This window comes from Hemiscyllium ocellatum, chromosome 38, assembly GCF_020745735.1.
Source record: "Hemiscyllium ocellatum isolate sHemOce1 chromosome 38, sHemOce1.pat.X.cur, whole genome shotgun sequence".
Classification (NCBI taxonomy): domain Eukaryota; kingdom Metazoa; phylum Chordata; class Chondrichthyes; order Orectolobiformes; family Hemiscylliidae; genus Hemiscyllium; species Hemiscyllium ocellatum.
Genome location: NC_083438.1, coordinates 33,254,912 through 33,271,962, shown reverse-complemented (window position 1 = coordinate 33,271,962; position 17,051 = coordinate 33,254,912). Strand labels below are relative to the sequence as shown.

Here is a 17,051-nt window from a genome sequence, read left to right as displayed (position 1 = left end):
CACTCTCGCACTCGCACATTCACTCACTCACATGCTCAAACTCACACTCTCATACTCATTCACACACTCACACTCACTTGCACACTCACACTCTCATAATCACTCAGACACTCACACTCATAATCACTCTCACACACACACTCGCACACACACTCTCACACACACACACTCGCGCTCACTCACACATGCACTCTCACTCTCACACACTCACTCTTGCATACTCATTCTTGCACTCTCACACTCGCTCGCACGTGCATATTCTCGCTCACACGCACTCACTCTTGCGCACACTCACACACTCTCGCACTCGCACATTCACTCACTCACATGCTCAAACTCACACACTCATACTCATTCACACACTCACACTCTCATAATCACTCACACACTCACAGTCTCATAATCACTCTCACACACACACTCGCACACACACTCACACACACACACACTCGCGCTCACTCACACATGCACTCTCACTCACACACACTCACTCTTGCACTCACACTCGCTCGCACGCGCACACTCTCGCTCTCGCACACTCACTCTCTCACACCGTCACACATACACACTCACACTCACGCTCACTCTCACACTCTCACACTAATTCACACACTCACTTGCACTCACACTTGCTTGCACACTCACTCACACACACACTCTCAGACTCGCTCACTCTCACGCACACTCACACTCACTCACACACACTCGCACACACTTGCACTTACTCCCACACGCAATCCCACACGCGCTCACACTCACTCACACTCTCTCTCACACACTCTCTCACACACTTACACACACACTCGCTCACCCAATCACTCTTGCCCACTCACTCGCTCACACCATCACATGCTCACACTCATACTCGCGCTCACTTTCACGCTCATTCTCACACTCACACTCACTTGCACACTCACTCTCGCACTCTCACACATACTCGTGCACACTATCTCACACTTGCTCACACTCACTTTCATGCACTCTCACACACGCGCACTCACTCGTGCACACTCACTCGTGCGCACACATGCATACTCACTCGCACACACACTCGCGCTCACACATACTCACACACACACACTCACTCGCACACACTCTCGCCCTCACTCACTCTCACACAGCCGCGCTCACACATGAACTCACACACACTCTTGCACACTCACTCGCACTCTAACACTCACACTCGCATACACACTTTCATACTCGCATACTTGCACACTATTGCACACTCACACACACACTCACTCCCTCTCACACACTCATTCTCGCTCTCACGCTCACACTTTCACACCCTCAGACTCACTCTCTCTCACAATCGCAGGCACTCACACTCACACTTTCACACTCGCACTCTTACACACACTCACGCTCTCACATTCGCACTCTCACTCTCTCACACACACACTTTCACACTTGCACACTCACTCGCGCACACTCACTCACTCTCACTCTCTCGCACATTCGCTCACACTCTCACACTCACTTGCACACTTTATCTCACACTCACTCACTCTCGCACACTCACACTCGCACCCACACACTCTCACACTCTCATACTACTCCCACACACACTCACACTCGCACACTTGCACTCTCACACATACTCTCACACTCACTTACTCGCTCTCACATACTCTCACACACAGTCACACTCACTCACACACTCACTCACGCAGACACTCACACTCTCACTCGCGCACCCTCGCACACACACACACACTCTCAGTCTCGCACTCGCACACACACTCGCGCACGCACACCCAATCTCACTCACACACTCACACATTCACTCTGGCACACATCGACTCGCACTCGCACATTCACTCACACTCGCACACTCGTTCACACACACACTCGCTCACTCACTTGCACTCACACTTGCATACTCACACACTCGCTCGCACACTCACTCTCACACTCCCTCACGCGCAAACACTCACACACACTCTTGCACTCTCACACACTCGCTCACACACACACACACACTCTCACTCACACACTCTCACTGTCTCACGCTCACACACACACTCACACACACGCACACTTACTTGCACTCGCACTCACACTCTTGCACACACATTCACTCTCTCACACACACATTTGCATTCACACGCACACTCACACACTCGCTCTCACACTCCCTTGTTCACACACACACTCACACTCACTCGCACTCACTCTCACACTCTCACACTCTTGCTCGCATGCTCTCATTCTCGCTCACACACACTTTCACAAACTCTCTCGCTCACACACTCTCACTGTCGCCCACTCACTCACACTCAAGCACGCTCTCTGGCACTCACACACACTCGCACTCACGCTCGCACACACTCACACTCACACTCAGACACTCACACACTTGCTCGCATACTCACTCTCACACTCCCTCGCGCACACACCCGCACACTCACTCTCGCTTGCACGCTCTCTCTGTCGCTCACACACACTCTCACACACACTCTCGCTCACACACTCTCACTGTCACACGCTCTCTGGCACTTACACACATGCTCACACTCGCGCTTGCACACACACTCACACTCACACACTTAGTTGCACTCGCACTCACACTCACACACTCACTCGCACTCACACTCACATACACACACTCACTCGCACTCACACTCACATACACACTCTCGCACACACACATTCACTGTCGTACGCCCTCACTCTCGCACACACACACTTTCACTCTCGCACACTCACACACATTCACTCTTGCGCTCACACTCTCACTCACACTCTCTCACTCGCACTCTCGCTCGCACACAAGCACGCACACACTCAGATACACACACTCTCGCACACTCGCACACACATTCACTCTCGCATGTGCACACTCTCTCACACTCGCACTCGCACACTCACTCTCGCTCACACTCGCACATGCACACTCACACACACTCTTGCAGACGTACTCTCGCACACTCACTCGCACACTCTCACATTCTCACACACACTGTCTCGCACATTCTCACTCTTGCACACTCTCACCCTCGCGCACTCACTCGCGTGCACTCTTGCACTCTCTCTCGCACTCTCGCATATTAGTACACTCACTCCCACACACACTCTCACGCTCACGCTCACACTCTCTGTCTCAAGATGCCACCTGGGCACTGTCTCCAGCCATGCCCCTCACCCACCCCACGTTTCACTAGAAGCCAGCGTCACCCCACGCATCGCCAACCCCTAACCCCCCCTTAAAGGGACCATGGCTGACCCACACCTAACAGCAGAGGCAGGAAGGTCACGATGGCTCCGAGCTCGCATTTCTGTCGCTCCGCCTGGTGAGCTCAGGATGGCCTCCCCCACCCTGGGCTTTGCGTCCAGAGCTTTGGAAGGACGGTCCCTGAGGCAGTGTGAGGAAATCTCCCATTGAAGAGCCATCTCTTTCATCAAAGACTCCAACTCTGTCCTCCGATGTTCCCAAAGAGCCTCTCTCTCTCTCTATCCCTCTCACACTCCAAACAAAGTCCCTCCCTCAACCCCATAACCCTCCCAATGAGGACCCTCTCTCTAACCCACTCAACGAAGGCCCTCCCATTGTGGACCCTCTCTCAAGACTCCTAACTCTCCTAACCTTCCCTCTAACCCCTTATTCCTCCCAAAGACCCTCCCTCCAGCCCCTAACCCTCCCTCTGACAGGTGCATGTCCGCTCGCTCTCCTTCAGGTTGGAGAGAGTCACATTGGAGGCCACTCAGCCGGGTACATGAGGCGGGGGGGTAGTACAGGGGGTTTGGGGTTTGACAGGGGGCCCATTCTGGAAGCAAGGTGTCAAGGGAAGCCGGAGCTGATTGGGCCTTGTCTCATTGGAGAGCGGGAGAATGGTCTGGAAATGGGAGGGGTGGAGTCTGAGAAGCTATTCCCCGCCAGGGTTGGGTAGCCGGTCGTGAGGAAAGGGATAGAATTCTTCCCTCGGGAAGATAGTCCGTGAGCCAGCGAGTAATGGAGTGGGGGGGGGGGGGGGGGGGGGGGGGGGGGGGGGTCAGCGAAAGGGTGGGGTGGATCTTCAGAGAACACATGGGGAGGGTGATGGTGCCATGGTGCGGTGACGTTGACTCCGGACGCTGTAAATATGCACCTACTTCTTAGAGGAACGCAATGGCCGACTATTATAATTGCCGGACTATTCACCCGGATAATGGAGGACTATTAATCCCAGATAATGGGGGAATGGGATTGAATCCTGCCATGGCGGAACTTGAAGTCAATAAAATACATGGAATTAAAAGTCTAATGACGACCATGAAACTGTTGTTGTAAAAAACACCCCCTATCTGGTTCACTAATGTCCTTCAGAGGAGGAAACTACCATCCTCACCTGGTCTGGGCCTACACCTGACTCCAAACCCACAGCCATGGGGGGGGGGGGGGGTTGACTCTTAACTGCCTTCTGGGGCATTTAGGGATGGAAAATAATTGCTGGGCCTAGCCGGTGATGCCTACATCCCGCAAATGAATTTTTAAAATCCCGTCTCGGAGATTTTGGTTCCGAATCACAGGACAGTCGCTGGGATGCGGTGGGTGGTTGACAGGATTGAGAGAAGCCTGGAGTCTAGGCCTCATCTCTCTGTCTCTCACCTTGCTGCGGTATTGGGCGCCGTAATTGTTGCCACTGGCAACTCGGCAAAGTCAACAAACCGAACTGCCCGGTGTCACAACTCCGGCCCTGTTGCCTCAGCCTCGGTGGGAGGTGGGAAACAGGAATCTCTCATCAACGGCTCTGCAATCCATTCCCAGGTGCTGTTATTTTTCCTTCTGACTTACTCAGAGGGTGTCCCTCCAAACAAAGGGAAGCAGAGCCAGAACAGTGGCAATGATTCATCACCTCTGCAATCCTCAGAGATTAGGGGATTTTCCAGGCCAAAACATCTTTAACTGCTTCATCGGTGACCTTTACCTCCCACCCGAAGGTCAGGAGAAGGGGATGTTTGCTGATGATCGCACACCGTTCAACACCATTCCTGACTCCTCAGGTACTGAAGCAGTCCGTGTCCAAATGCGCCAAGACTTGGACAATATCCAGGCTTGTCTTGACGCCTGGCAAGTAACACTGGCGCCACACGAATGCCAGGCACTGAGTGTCTCCAATAAGAGAGCAGACATGTTGGCGCCCTTCTTTAGCCCTGGGGCGTGTGAGGCTGAGGGGGTGACCTCACTGAGGGTTATAAAACCAAGGAGGTAGAGAGGACGGCAGGTACCTGGAGATCAGAGTCGAGAGCGTGGCACTGGAAAAGCACAGCAGGTCGGACAGACACAAAAGAATCGACATTTCGGCAGGTCATCAGAAATGAGGCTGGGAGGCTCAGGGGTGGAGAGATAAATGGGAGGGGGTTCGGGCTGGGGAGAAGGTAGCTGAGAGTGCACTAGGAGAATGGGGGTGGGGGTAAAGGTGATAGGTCAGAGGGGAGGGTGGAGTGGATAGGTGGAAGAGAGGATAGGCAGGTGGGACAAGTCATGGGGACAGTGCTGAGCTGGAAGTTTGGAACTAGGGTGAGGTGAGGGGAGGGGAAATGAGGAAACTGTTGAAGTCCACATTGATGCCCTGGGGTTGAAGTGTTCCGAGGCGGAAGATGAGGCGTTCTTCCTCCAGGCGTCTGGTGGTGAGGGAGCGGCGGTGAAGGAGGCCCAGGACCTCCATGTCCTCGGCAGAGTGGGAGGGGGAGTTGAAATGTTGGGCCATGGGGCAGTGTGGTTGATTGGTGCGGGTGTCTCGGAGATGTTCCCTAAAGCGCTCTGCTAGGAGGCGCCCAGTCTCCCCAATGTAGAGGAGACCGCATCGGGAGCAACGGATACAATAAATGACATTGGTGGATGTTCAGGTAAAACTTTGATGGATGTGGAAGGCTCCTTTAGGGCCTTGGATAGAAGTGAGGGATGAGGTGTGGGCACAGGTTTTACAGTTCCTGCGGTGGCAGGGGAAGGTGCAGGATGGGAGGGTGGGTCGTAGGGGGAGCGTGGACCTGACCAGGTAGTCATGGAGGGAACGGTCTTTGCGGAAAGGGGTGGGGAGGGAAATATATCCCTGGTGGTGGGGTCCGTTTGGAGGTGGCGGAAATGTCGGCGCATGATTTGGTTTATGCGAAGGTTGGTAGGGTGGAAGGTGAACACCAGGGACGTTCTGTCCTTGTTACGGTTGGGTGGGGTCTGAGGGCGGAGGTGCGGGATGTGGGCAAGATACGTTGGAGGGCATCTTTAACCACGTGGGAAGGGAAATTGCGTTCTCTAAAGAGGGAAGCCATCTGGTGTGTTCTGTGGTGGAACTGGTCCTCCTGGGAGCAGATACGGCGGTAGCGGAGGAATTGGGAATACGGGATGGCATTTTTGCAAGAGGCAGGGTGGGAAGAGGTGTAATCCAGGTAGCTGTGGGAGTCGGTGGGTTTGTAAAAAATGTCGGTCGTCATTAATGAGATGGAGAGGTCCAGGAAGGGGAGGGAGGTGTCAGAGATGGTCCAGGTAAATTTAAGGACAGGGTGGAATGTGTTGGTGAAGTTGATGAATTGTTCAACCTCTTCACGGGAGCACGAGGTGGCGCCAATGCAGTCATCAATGTAGCGGAGGAAGAGGTGGGGAGTGGTGCCGGTGTAACTACGGAAGATGGACTGTTCTACGTAGCCAACAAAGAGACAGGCATAGCTGGGGCCCGTACGGGTGCTCATGGCTACCCCTTTGGTCTGGAGGAAGTGGGAGGATTCAAAGGAGAATTTGTTGACCAGTTTGGCCAATCCATTTATCTCCCAGCGCCCCCGGCCCACCAGCCTCATTCCTGATGAAGGCCTTTTGCCCGAAACGTCGATTCTCCTGCTCTTTGGATGCTGCCTGACCTGCTGTGCTTTTCCAGCACCACCCTCCCGACAGTATAGATATGGTGAGTGGCCGGTGTGTTTTCCCCAGGATAGGGGATTTCAACACTTAAAGGCATATTTTTAAGGTGAGAGCAGAGAGACTTATAAAGGACATGACGGGCAATATTTTTCCCCAGAGGGTGGTCCGTGTGGAGAATGACCTTCCTGAGGGAGTGGGGGATGTGGGGACAGTTACAACGTTTAACCGATATTTGCATAAGGACCTGAACAGGAAAGGGTTGGAGGGAGACGCACCAGGAGCAGGCAGCAGGGAGTAGTTTAGTTTGGGATTAGGGTCAGAATGGACTGGTTGGGCCGAAGGGCCTGTTTCCGTGCTGTAGGACTCTGCAAGACAATCTAATCACTGCCCCCTGACATTCAATGCTGTTACCGTCACTGAATCCCTCGCTATCCACAGCCCAGGGATTACCATGGACCAGAAACCCAACTGGACCCACCACATAAACCCAGCGGCTCCAAGAGCAGGTCAGAGGCTGGGAATCCTGCAGCGAGTAACTCCCCTCCTGACTCCCCCCAAAGCCTGTCCCACCATCGACAAGGCCCAAGGCAGGAGGGGGAGGGAATACTCCCCACTTGCCCCTGGATGGGGGCAGCTCCAACAACACTCGAGAAGCTCGACACCGTCCAGGGACAAAGCAGCCCCCACTGGATTGACCCCACACCCACAAACATCCCCTCCCTCCTCCCACCGACGCTCAGTAACAGCAGTGTGTACCATCCCCTCCCTCCCCCCACCCCCTCAGTAACAGCAGTGTGTACCATCCCCTCCCTCCCCTACCCCCCTCAGTAACAGCAGTGTGTACCATCCCCTCAGTAACAGCAGTGTGCACCATCCCCTCCCTCCCCCACCCCCCTCAGTAACAGCAGTGTGTACCATCCCCTCCCTCCCCCACCCCCCCTCAGTAACAGCAGTGTGTACCATCCCCTCCCTCCCCCCACCCTCCCTCAGTAACAGCAGTGTGTACCATCCCCTCCCTCCCCCCACCCCCCCTCAGTAACAGCAGTGTGTACCATCCCCTCCCTCCCCCCACCCTCCCTCAGTAACAGCAGTGTGTACCATCCCCTCCCTCCCCCCACCCCCCCTCAGTAACAGCAGTGTGTACCATCCCCTCCCTCCCCCACCCCCCCTCAGTAACAGCAGTGTGTACCATCCCCTCCCTCCCCCCACCCCCCCCAGTAACAGCAGTGTGTACCATCCCCTCCCTCCCCCCACTGACGCTCAGTAACAGCAGTGTGTACCATCCCCTCCCTCCCCCACCCCCCTCAGTAACAGCAGTGTGTACCATCCCCTCCCTCCCCCCCCCCCCCTCAGTAACAGCAGTGTGTACCATCCCCTCCCTCCCCCCACTGACGCTCAGTAACAGCAGTGTGTACCATCCCCTCCCTCCCCCACCCCCCTCAGTAACAGCAGTGTGTACCATCCCCTCCCCCCCCCCCCCCCCCCCCCCCCCCCCCTCAGTAACAGCAGTGTGTACCAGCTACAAGACCCACTGCAGAAACTCACCAAAGACCCTCAGGCAGCACCTTCCAAACCCACGGCCACTTCCATCTGGAAGGACAAGGGGCAGCAGGTACATGGGAACCCCACCCCCCTGCAGGTTCCCCTCCCCTCACCATCCCGACTTGGAAATATATCGGCCGTTCCTTCCTGGGTCAGAATCCTGGAATTCCCTCCCTTAGGGGCATTGTGGGTCTACCCACAGCACATGGACTGCAGCGGGTCAGGGAGGCAGCTCACCCCCACCTTCTCAAGGGGGCAACTAGGGACAGGGGGCAATAAATACTGGGCCCAGCCAGGGACCCCCATGTCCGTTGAATGGTTCCTGAGCTTCACACAAGCACCACTCGGTCTAACTGTCTCACTGCCAACAGAGCGGGAGTGGGGAGGGTGGGGGAGAGTCAGACATACCTTGGAACCACCTCCTTGGTGGGATCTACAGACCCAGGCCCTCAGAGTGTCACCCAGGATGTCTCTGCTCCTTCAGCCGATGGGGGAGGGGAGGGGGGGGGAGGGGGTGATGTCCCTTTACGGGGCACCCTCAGGGCTCTGGACACCCACCCGCTGCAGGGGGCGGAGGTCGGTGTCCACACACCAGATCCAAAGTGGGTAGAGCACAGAGCAGATTCACTCCACCCCATCATCGACCCCAAGGCCCGGCCGGGTTTCCCCTGGCGATGTCACTCCGAATCACTGCCCACAGCTCAGTAACTACCTCAGCCCTGCCATTGCTGCCAGCTGCCTGACTCCCCAAGCCCCAGGGCTCTAGGGAAGAGACACGAAATCTGCGCAACAGGGATAATCATGTGGCAACCTCCAAACATCAGGCCCCTCTCTCTCTCCCCCCAAACACCAGGCCTCTCTCTCTCCCCAAACATCAGGCCCCTCTCTCTCCCCAAACATCAGGCCCCTCTCTCTCTCCCCCCAAACACCAGGCCTCTCTCTCTCCCCAAACATCAGGCCCCTCTCTCTCTCTCTCTTTCTCTTTCTCTCTCTCTCTCTCTCTCTCTCCCCCCAAACACCAGGCATCTCTCTCTCTCTCTCTCTCTCCCCCCCAAAAAACCAGGCCTCTCCCTCTCCCCAAACACCAGGCCTCTCTCTCACTCTCTCTCTCTTTCTCTCCCTCCCCTACAAATATCAGGCCTCTCTCTCTCTCCCCCCGCCAAACACCAGGCACCCCCCCCTCTCTCTCTCTCTCTCTCTCTCCCACCCCACCAAACACCAGGCTCCTCTCTCTCCCCACCCCCACCAAACACCAGGCTGCTCTCTCTCCCCACCCCCCCCCAAACACCAGGCCCCTCTCTCTCTGTCTCCGTCCCCCCGCCCAAACACTAGGCCCCCTCTTTCTCTCTTCCCACCCCCTCTCTCTCTCTCTACCCTCCCAAACACCAGGCCCGTCTCTCTCTCTCTCTCTCTCCCCAAACACCAGGCCTCTCTCCCCCACCAAACAGTCTCCTCCCCACCCCCAACCAGTGACAGTGACAGCCAATACCCACATCCATCAGAGACCCCACAAACATGGAGACAGTGTCACCTCAGCGCTCCAGTTTAATCTGAGACCGAGTGGTATTAGCTTCATTGGATTAGTCCAGGCACCCAGGAGTCATGTATAGGCCCAGACCAGATTGGGATGGCAGATCTCCATTCGAAAACAGCATGAATCACTGAGGTGGGATTGCAGTGATCACTAACAATGGTTTTCAGGTGGCCATTTACTCAGAGGAGGTTTTGATTCCAGGTTTTATGACTTGTATTTCCATCAGTTCCTGGGCCAGGATTTGAAATTGCCTCACAGAGCCTTTCGGGACGCTACTAGCCCAGAGACATAACCAGTATCCAGGGAGGGCCAGGCATGGAGATTCAGAATCTGCAGAAAATCACCAGCTTGTGGGACCACCACAGAGCCCTACTACAGCCCTCCATCAGACACAGGGCCCCCCTACTACAGTCCTCCATCAGATACAGGGCCCCCTACTACAGCCCTCCATCAGACACAGGGCCCCCCTACTACAGCCCTCCATCAGATACAGGGCCTGCCTACTACAGCCCTCCATCAGAAACAGGGCCCCCCTACTACAGCCCTCCATCAGATACAGGGCCCCCCTACTACAGCCCTCCATCAAACACAGGGCCCTCCTACTACAGCCCTGCATCAGATACAGGGCCCCCCTACTACAGCCCTGCATCAGACACAGGGCCCACCTACTACAGCCCTGCATCAGACACAGGGCCCCCCTACTACAGCCCTCCATCAGACACAGGGCCCCCCTAATACAGCCCTCCATCAGACACAGGGCACCCCCACTACAGCCCTCCAACAGATACAGGGCCCCTCTACTACAGCCCTGCATCAGACACAGGGCCCCCCTAATCCAGCCCTCCATCAGACACAGGGCCCAACTACTCCAGCCCTCCATCAGATACACGGCCCACCTACTCCAGCCCTCCATCAGACACAGGGCCCTCCTACTACAGCCCTCCATCAGACACAGGGCCCCCCTACTACAGCCCTCCATCAGACACAGGGCCCTCCTGCTACAGCCCTCCATCAGATACATGGCCTTCCTACTACAGCCCTCCATCAGACACAGGGCCCTCCTACTACAGCCCTCCATCAGACACAGGGCCACCCTACTACAGCCCTCCATCAGATACATGGCCTTCCTACTACAGCCCTCCATCAGGCACAGGGCCCCCCTTCTGGAGCCCTCCATCAGATACAGGGCGTTCCTACTGCAGCCCTCCATCAGATACAGGGCCCCCCTACTACAGCCCTCCATCAGATACAGGGTCCCCCTACTCCAGCCCTCCATCAGACACAGGGCCCCCCTACTCCAGCCCTCCATCAGACACAGGGCCAACCTACTCCAGCCCTCCATCAGGCACAGGGCCCACCTACTACAGCCCTCCATCAGATACAGGGCCTTCCTACTCCAGCCCTCCATCACATACAGGGCCCCCCTACTACAGCCCTCCATCAGACACAGGGCCCCCCAACTACAGCCCTGCATCAGATACAGGGCCCCCCTACTGCAGCACTCCATCAGACACAGGGCCCACCTACTACAGCCCTCCAACAGACACAGGGCCCTCCTACTACAGCCCTCCATCAGACACAGGGCCCACCTACTACAGCCCTCCAACAGACACAGGGCCCTCCTACTACAGCCCTCCAGCAGATACAGGGCCCACCTACTACAGCACTCCATCCGATACAGGGCCCTCCTACTACAGCCCTCCATCATATACAGGGCCCCCCTTCTACAGCCCTCCGTCAGACACAGGGCCATCTACTACAGACCTCCAACAGACACAGGGCCCTCCTACTGCAGCACTCCATCGGATACAGCGCCCCCCTACTACAGTCCTCCATCAGATACAGGGCCCACCTACTACAACACTCCATCAGATACAGGGCACCCCTACTGCAGCCCTCCATCAGATACAGGGCCTTCCTACAACAGCCCTCCATCAGGCACAGGGCCCCCCTACTACAGCCCTCCATCAGGTACAGGGCCCTCCTACTACAGCCCTGCATCGGACACAGGGCCCACCTACTACAGACCTCCATCAGATACAGGGCCTCCTACTACAGCCCTCCATCAGATACAGGGCCATCTACTACAACATTCCATCAGATACAGGGCACCCTACTACAGACCTCCATCAAATACAGGGCACCCCAACTACAGCCCTCCATAAGATACAGGGCCCACCTACTCTAGCCCTCCATCAGACACAGGGCCCTCCTACTACAGCACTCCATCCGATATAGGGCCCTCCTACTCCAGCCCTCCATCAGATACAGGGCGTTCCTACTACAGCCCTCCATCAGACACAGGGCCCTCTTGCTACAGCCCTCCAACAGACACAGGGCCCTCCTACTACAGCCCTCCATCAGATACAGGGCCCTCCTACTACAGCCCTCCATCTGGCACAGGGCCCCCCTACTAGAGCCCTCCATCAGACACAGGGCGTTCCGACTACAGCCCTCCATCAGACACAGGGCCCTCCTGCTACAGCCCTCCATCAGATACAGGGCCCACCTACTACAGCCCTCCATCAGATACAGGGCCCACCTACTCCAGCCCTCCATCAGATACATGGCCTTCCTACTACAGCCCTCCATCAGACACAGGGCCCCCCTACTACAGCCCTCCATCAGATACAGGGCCCTCCTACTACAGCCCTCCATCATATACAGGGCACCCCTACTACAGCCCTCCATCAGATACAGGGCCCTCCTACTACAGCCCTCCATCAGACACAGGGCCCCCCTACAACAGCCCTCCATCAGATACAGGGCCCCCCTACTACAGCCCTCCATCAGACACAGGGCCCTCCTACTACAGCCCTCCATCAGATACAGGGCCCCCCTACTACAGCCCTCCATCAGATACAGGACCCCCCTCCTACAGCCCTCCATCAGGTACAGGGCCCACCTACTACTGCCCTCCATCAGACACAGGGCCCTCCTACTACAGCCCTCCATCAGACACAGGGCCCCCCTACTACAGCCCTCCATCAGACACAGGGCCCTCCTACTACAGCCCTCCATCAGATACAAGGCCCTCCTACTATAGCCCTCCATCAGACACAGGGCCCCCCTACTACAGCCCTCCATCAGGCACAGGGCCCTCCTACTACAGCCCTCCATCAGATACAGGACCCCCCTCCTACAGCCCTCCATCAGGTACAGGGCCCACCTACTACAGCCCTCCATCAGACACAGGGCCCTCCTACTACAGCCCTCCATCAGATACAGGGCCCCCCTACTACAGCCCTCCATCAAACACAGGGCCCTCCTACTACAGCCCTCCATCAGGTACAGGGCCCTACCAGTACAACTCTCCATCAGACACAGGGTCCCCCTACTACAGCCCTCCATCAGATACAGGACCCCCCTCCTACAGCCCTCCATCAGGTACAGGGCCCACCTACTACAGCCCTCCATCAGACACAGGGCCCCCCTACTACAGCCCTCCATCAGATACAGGGCCCCCCTACTACAGCCCTCCATCAGACACAGGGCCCCCCTACTACAGCCCTCCATCAGATACAGGGCCCCCCTACTACAGCCCTCCATCAGACACAGGGCCCCCCCTACTACAGCCCTCCATCAGATACAGGACCCCCCTACTACAGCCCTCCATCAGACACAGGGCCCCCCCTACTACAGCCCTCCATCAGACACAGGGACCCCCCTACTACAGCCCTCCATCAGATACAGGGCCCCCCTACAACAGCCCTCCATCAGACGCAGGGCCCCCCTACTACAGCCCTCCATCAGATACAGGGCCCCCCTACTACAGCCCTCCATCAGACACAGGGCCCCCCTACTACAGCCCTCCATCAGATACAGGGCCCCCCTACTACAGCCCTCCATCAGATACAGGACCCCCCTACTACAGCCCTCCATCAGATACAGGGCCCCCCTACTACAGCCCTCCATCAGACACAGGGCCCCCCTACTGCAGCCCTCCATCAGATACAGGACCCCCCTACTACAGCCCTCCATCAGACACAGGGCCCCCCTACTACAGCCCTCCATCAGACACAGGGCCCCCCTACTACAGCCCTCCATCAGATACAGGGCCCCCCTACTACAGCCCTCCATCAGGTACAGGGCCCTACCAGTACAACTCTCCATCAGACACAGGGTCCCCCTACTACAGCCCTCCATCAGATACAGGACCCCCCTCCTACAGCCCTCCATCAGGTACAGGGCCCACCTACTACAGCCCTCCATCAGACACAGGGCCCCCCTACTACAGCCCTCCATCAGATACAGGGCCCCCCTACTACAGCCCTCCATCAGACACAGGGCCCCCCTACTACAGCCCTCCATCAGATACAGGGCCCCCCTACTACAGCCCTCCATCAGACACAGGGCCCCCCCTACTACAGCCCTCCATCAGATACAGGACCCCCCTACTACAGCCCTCCATCAGACACAGGGCCCCCCCTACTACAGCCCTCCATCAGACACAGGGACCCCCCTACTACAGCCCTCCATCAGATACAGGGCCCCCCTACAACAGCCCTCCATCAGACGCAGGGCCCCCCTACTACAGCCCTCCATCAGATACAGGGCCCACCTACTACAGCCCTCCATCAGATACAGGGCCCCCCTACTACAGCCCTCCATCAGACACAGGGCCCCCCTACTGCAGCCCTCCATCAGATACAGGACCCCCCTACTACAGCCCTCCATCAGATACAGGGCCCACCTACTACAGCCCTCCATCAGATACAGGGCCCTCCTACTACAGCCCTCCATCAGATACAGGGCCCACCTACTACAGCCCTCCATCCGACACAGGGCCCCCCTACTACAGCCCTCCATCAGATACAGGGCCCCCCTACTACAGCCCTCCATCCGACACAGGGCCCCCCTACTACAGCCCTCCATCAGACACAGGGCCCCCCTACTACAGCCCTCCATCCGACACAGGGCCCCCCTACTACAGCCCTCCATCAGATACAGGGCCACCCTACTACAGCCCTCCATCAGACACAGGGCCCCCCTACTACAGCCCTCCATCAGACACAGGGCCCCCCTACTACAGCATGTTGATCGGAGGTTTTAGGGTGAGTTGTGACATGAATGAAATGGTCATGTTTTTCAGTCGGCCTTCTCTGCATCGAACAGTTTCTGAGGGAGTGTCATCTGATGGGAAACATGACTCTGTTTTGCTCTCCGCTCAGTGCTGCCGGACCTGCTGTGTTTCTCCAGCGATTTTTGGCTTTTGTCCCCCTTCTCCGGTCGAAGGAGATGGTTCCCGGATTCTCCCAGGCTCTCTCCCCCTGAACTGGGATCTCCTCCTGCCTGGGATTATGCCAGGAGATCTCTGAGCCAGAGAGCCCTGACCTCCAGCACCCCTCAGTTCCAGGGAGTGAACTAATCAGAAGGATGATGAGTGTGCATTGGCGTGTGTTGTCGGAGAAGGGGATTCCCAGTTTAAAATCCACACGAGAGGAAGGCCAAAGCATATTGGCATTACCGCTCTCTCAGAGCACATAACTGCAACAGCTGGAATCTGTACTCAACACAAGAATAGCTGGAGATCATCGCGGAGTCAGACTGCATCCAGGGAGAGAGAGGGAGAGAGAGGTGGGGGTGGTGGGAGAGAGAGAGAGAGGGAGAGAGAGAGAGGAGGGAGAGAGAGGTGGGGGGAGAGAGAGAGAGGGAGAGAGAGTAGGGGGGAGAGAGAGAGAGGGAGAGAGAGGTGGGGAGAGAGAGAGAGAAAGAGAGAGAGAGAGAGAGGGGAAGAGAAAGGGAGAGAGAGGGAGAGAGAGGTGGGGAGAGACAGAGATGGGGAGAGAGAGAGAGGGGTGGAGAGAGAGAGGGGAGAGAGAGAGAGAGTTGGGGGGGAGAGAGAGAGAGAGGTCGGGGGAGAGAGAGAGAGAGGGAGAGAGAGGCAGGGAGAGAGAGAGAGAGAGAGGCGGGCGAGAGAGAGAGAGGCGGGCGAGAGAGAGGCAGGGGAGAGAGAGAGAGAGAAAGAGAGAGAGAGAGAGGGAGAGAGAGAGGGAGAGAGAGGTGGGGAGAGACAGAGAGGGGGCCGAGAGAGAGAGTGGGGACAGAGAGAGGGGGAGAGAGAGAGTGGGGGGAAGAGAGAGAGACAGAGAGAAGGGGGAATGAGAAAGAGAGAGGGGAGAGAGAGAGGGGGGGAGAGAGAGAGAGAGAGAGAGAGACAGAGAGAAGGGGGAGAGAGAGAGAGAGAGGGAGAGAGAGAGAGAGAGCTAATGTTTTAGAGTCTGGATGACTATCAGAGCTGATGTGAAGTGTGGGAGGGTGGGGGGCAGCATTTACACTGTGGGTGGGTGGTTGGGGGGTCAGAACTCTGGGGGAGAAAGACTATTGGTGGGTGAAGTGGGAACATGAGTCAATGCTCTGTCTAACCGCCCGGCTGGGGGTCGGGGTGAATCACTGATCCAGTGAAACTCTGCCCAAACTGGAAGAGCAGCATCACACCTGCAGGCTTGGCACTTGACCAACCTTCCAGACTTCCTGCAGAACTTGACACCTTTCAGGTTGTGAACCACCTCCTGTTCCTTACTTTCCTGTTTGTTACATTCTCCGTCACCCTCTCTCTCCCACCAGCGCAGCGTCTGTCCTTCCTAGCCTGGCATTTAGAAACACCATTGTTCTAGCCAATCCCAATCTCTTAAAGTGAACATCTTCCCCACCCCCTACACCCTGTGACACAAATGCTGTCCCCTCCACCCCACCCCAGCTCTGAAACATTCAGACTTGAGACAGTTGCTTGCTCTGTCTCTCTCTCTCTCCCCGTGATGTGGAGATGACGGTGTTGGACTGGGGTATACAAAGTTATAAATCACACAAGGGAGAAAGTGAGGACTGCAGATGCTGGAGATCAGAGCTGAAAATGTGTTGCTGGAAAAGCGCAGCAGGTCAGGCAGCATCCGAGGAGCAGGAGAGTCGACGTTTCGGGAATCCTGAAGAAGGGCTCATGCCCGAAACGTCGAATCTCCTGCTCCTCGGATGCTGCCTGACCTGCTGCGCTTTTCCAGCAACACATTTTCAGCTATAAATCACACAATGCTAGGTTAGAGTCCAACAGGTTTATTTGGAAGCACACTAGCTTTCGGAGCGACGCTCCTTCATCAGGAGGTGGTGGTTAAATTTGTGCTCACAGACTTGATAATAAAAGGG

General features: G+C 56.6%; 1 protein-coding gene across 1 annotated transcript; it reads left to right on the top strand.

Moving 5' to 3' along the window:
* Positions 1-3,261: 3,261 nt before the first annotated feature.
* On the top strand, positions 3,262-15,229 carry LOC132833920 (uncharacterized). Its single transcript, XM_060852581.1, has 5 exons — positions 3,262-3,296; positions 10,388-10,636; positions 11,147-11,647; positions 12,760-13,298; positions 14,664-15,229. Exons 1-5 carry the CDS (start codon positions 3,262-3,264, stop codon positions 15,227-15,229), a joined length of 1,890 nt encoding a protein of 629 aa, XP_060708564.1.
* Positions 15,230-17,051: the final 1,822 nt, after the last annotated feature.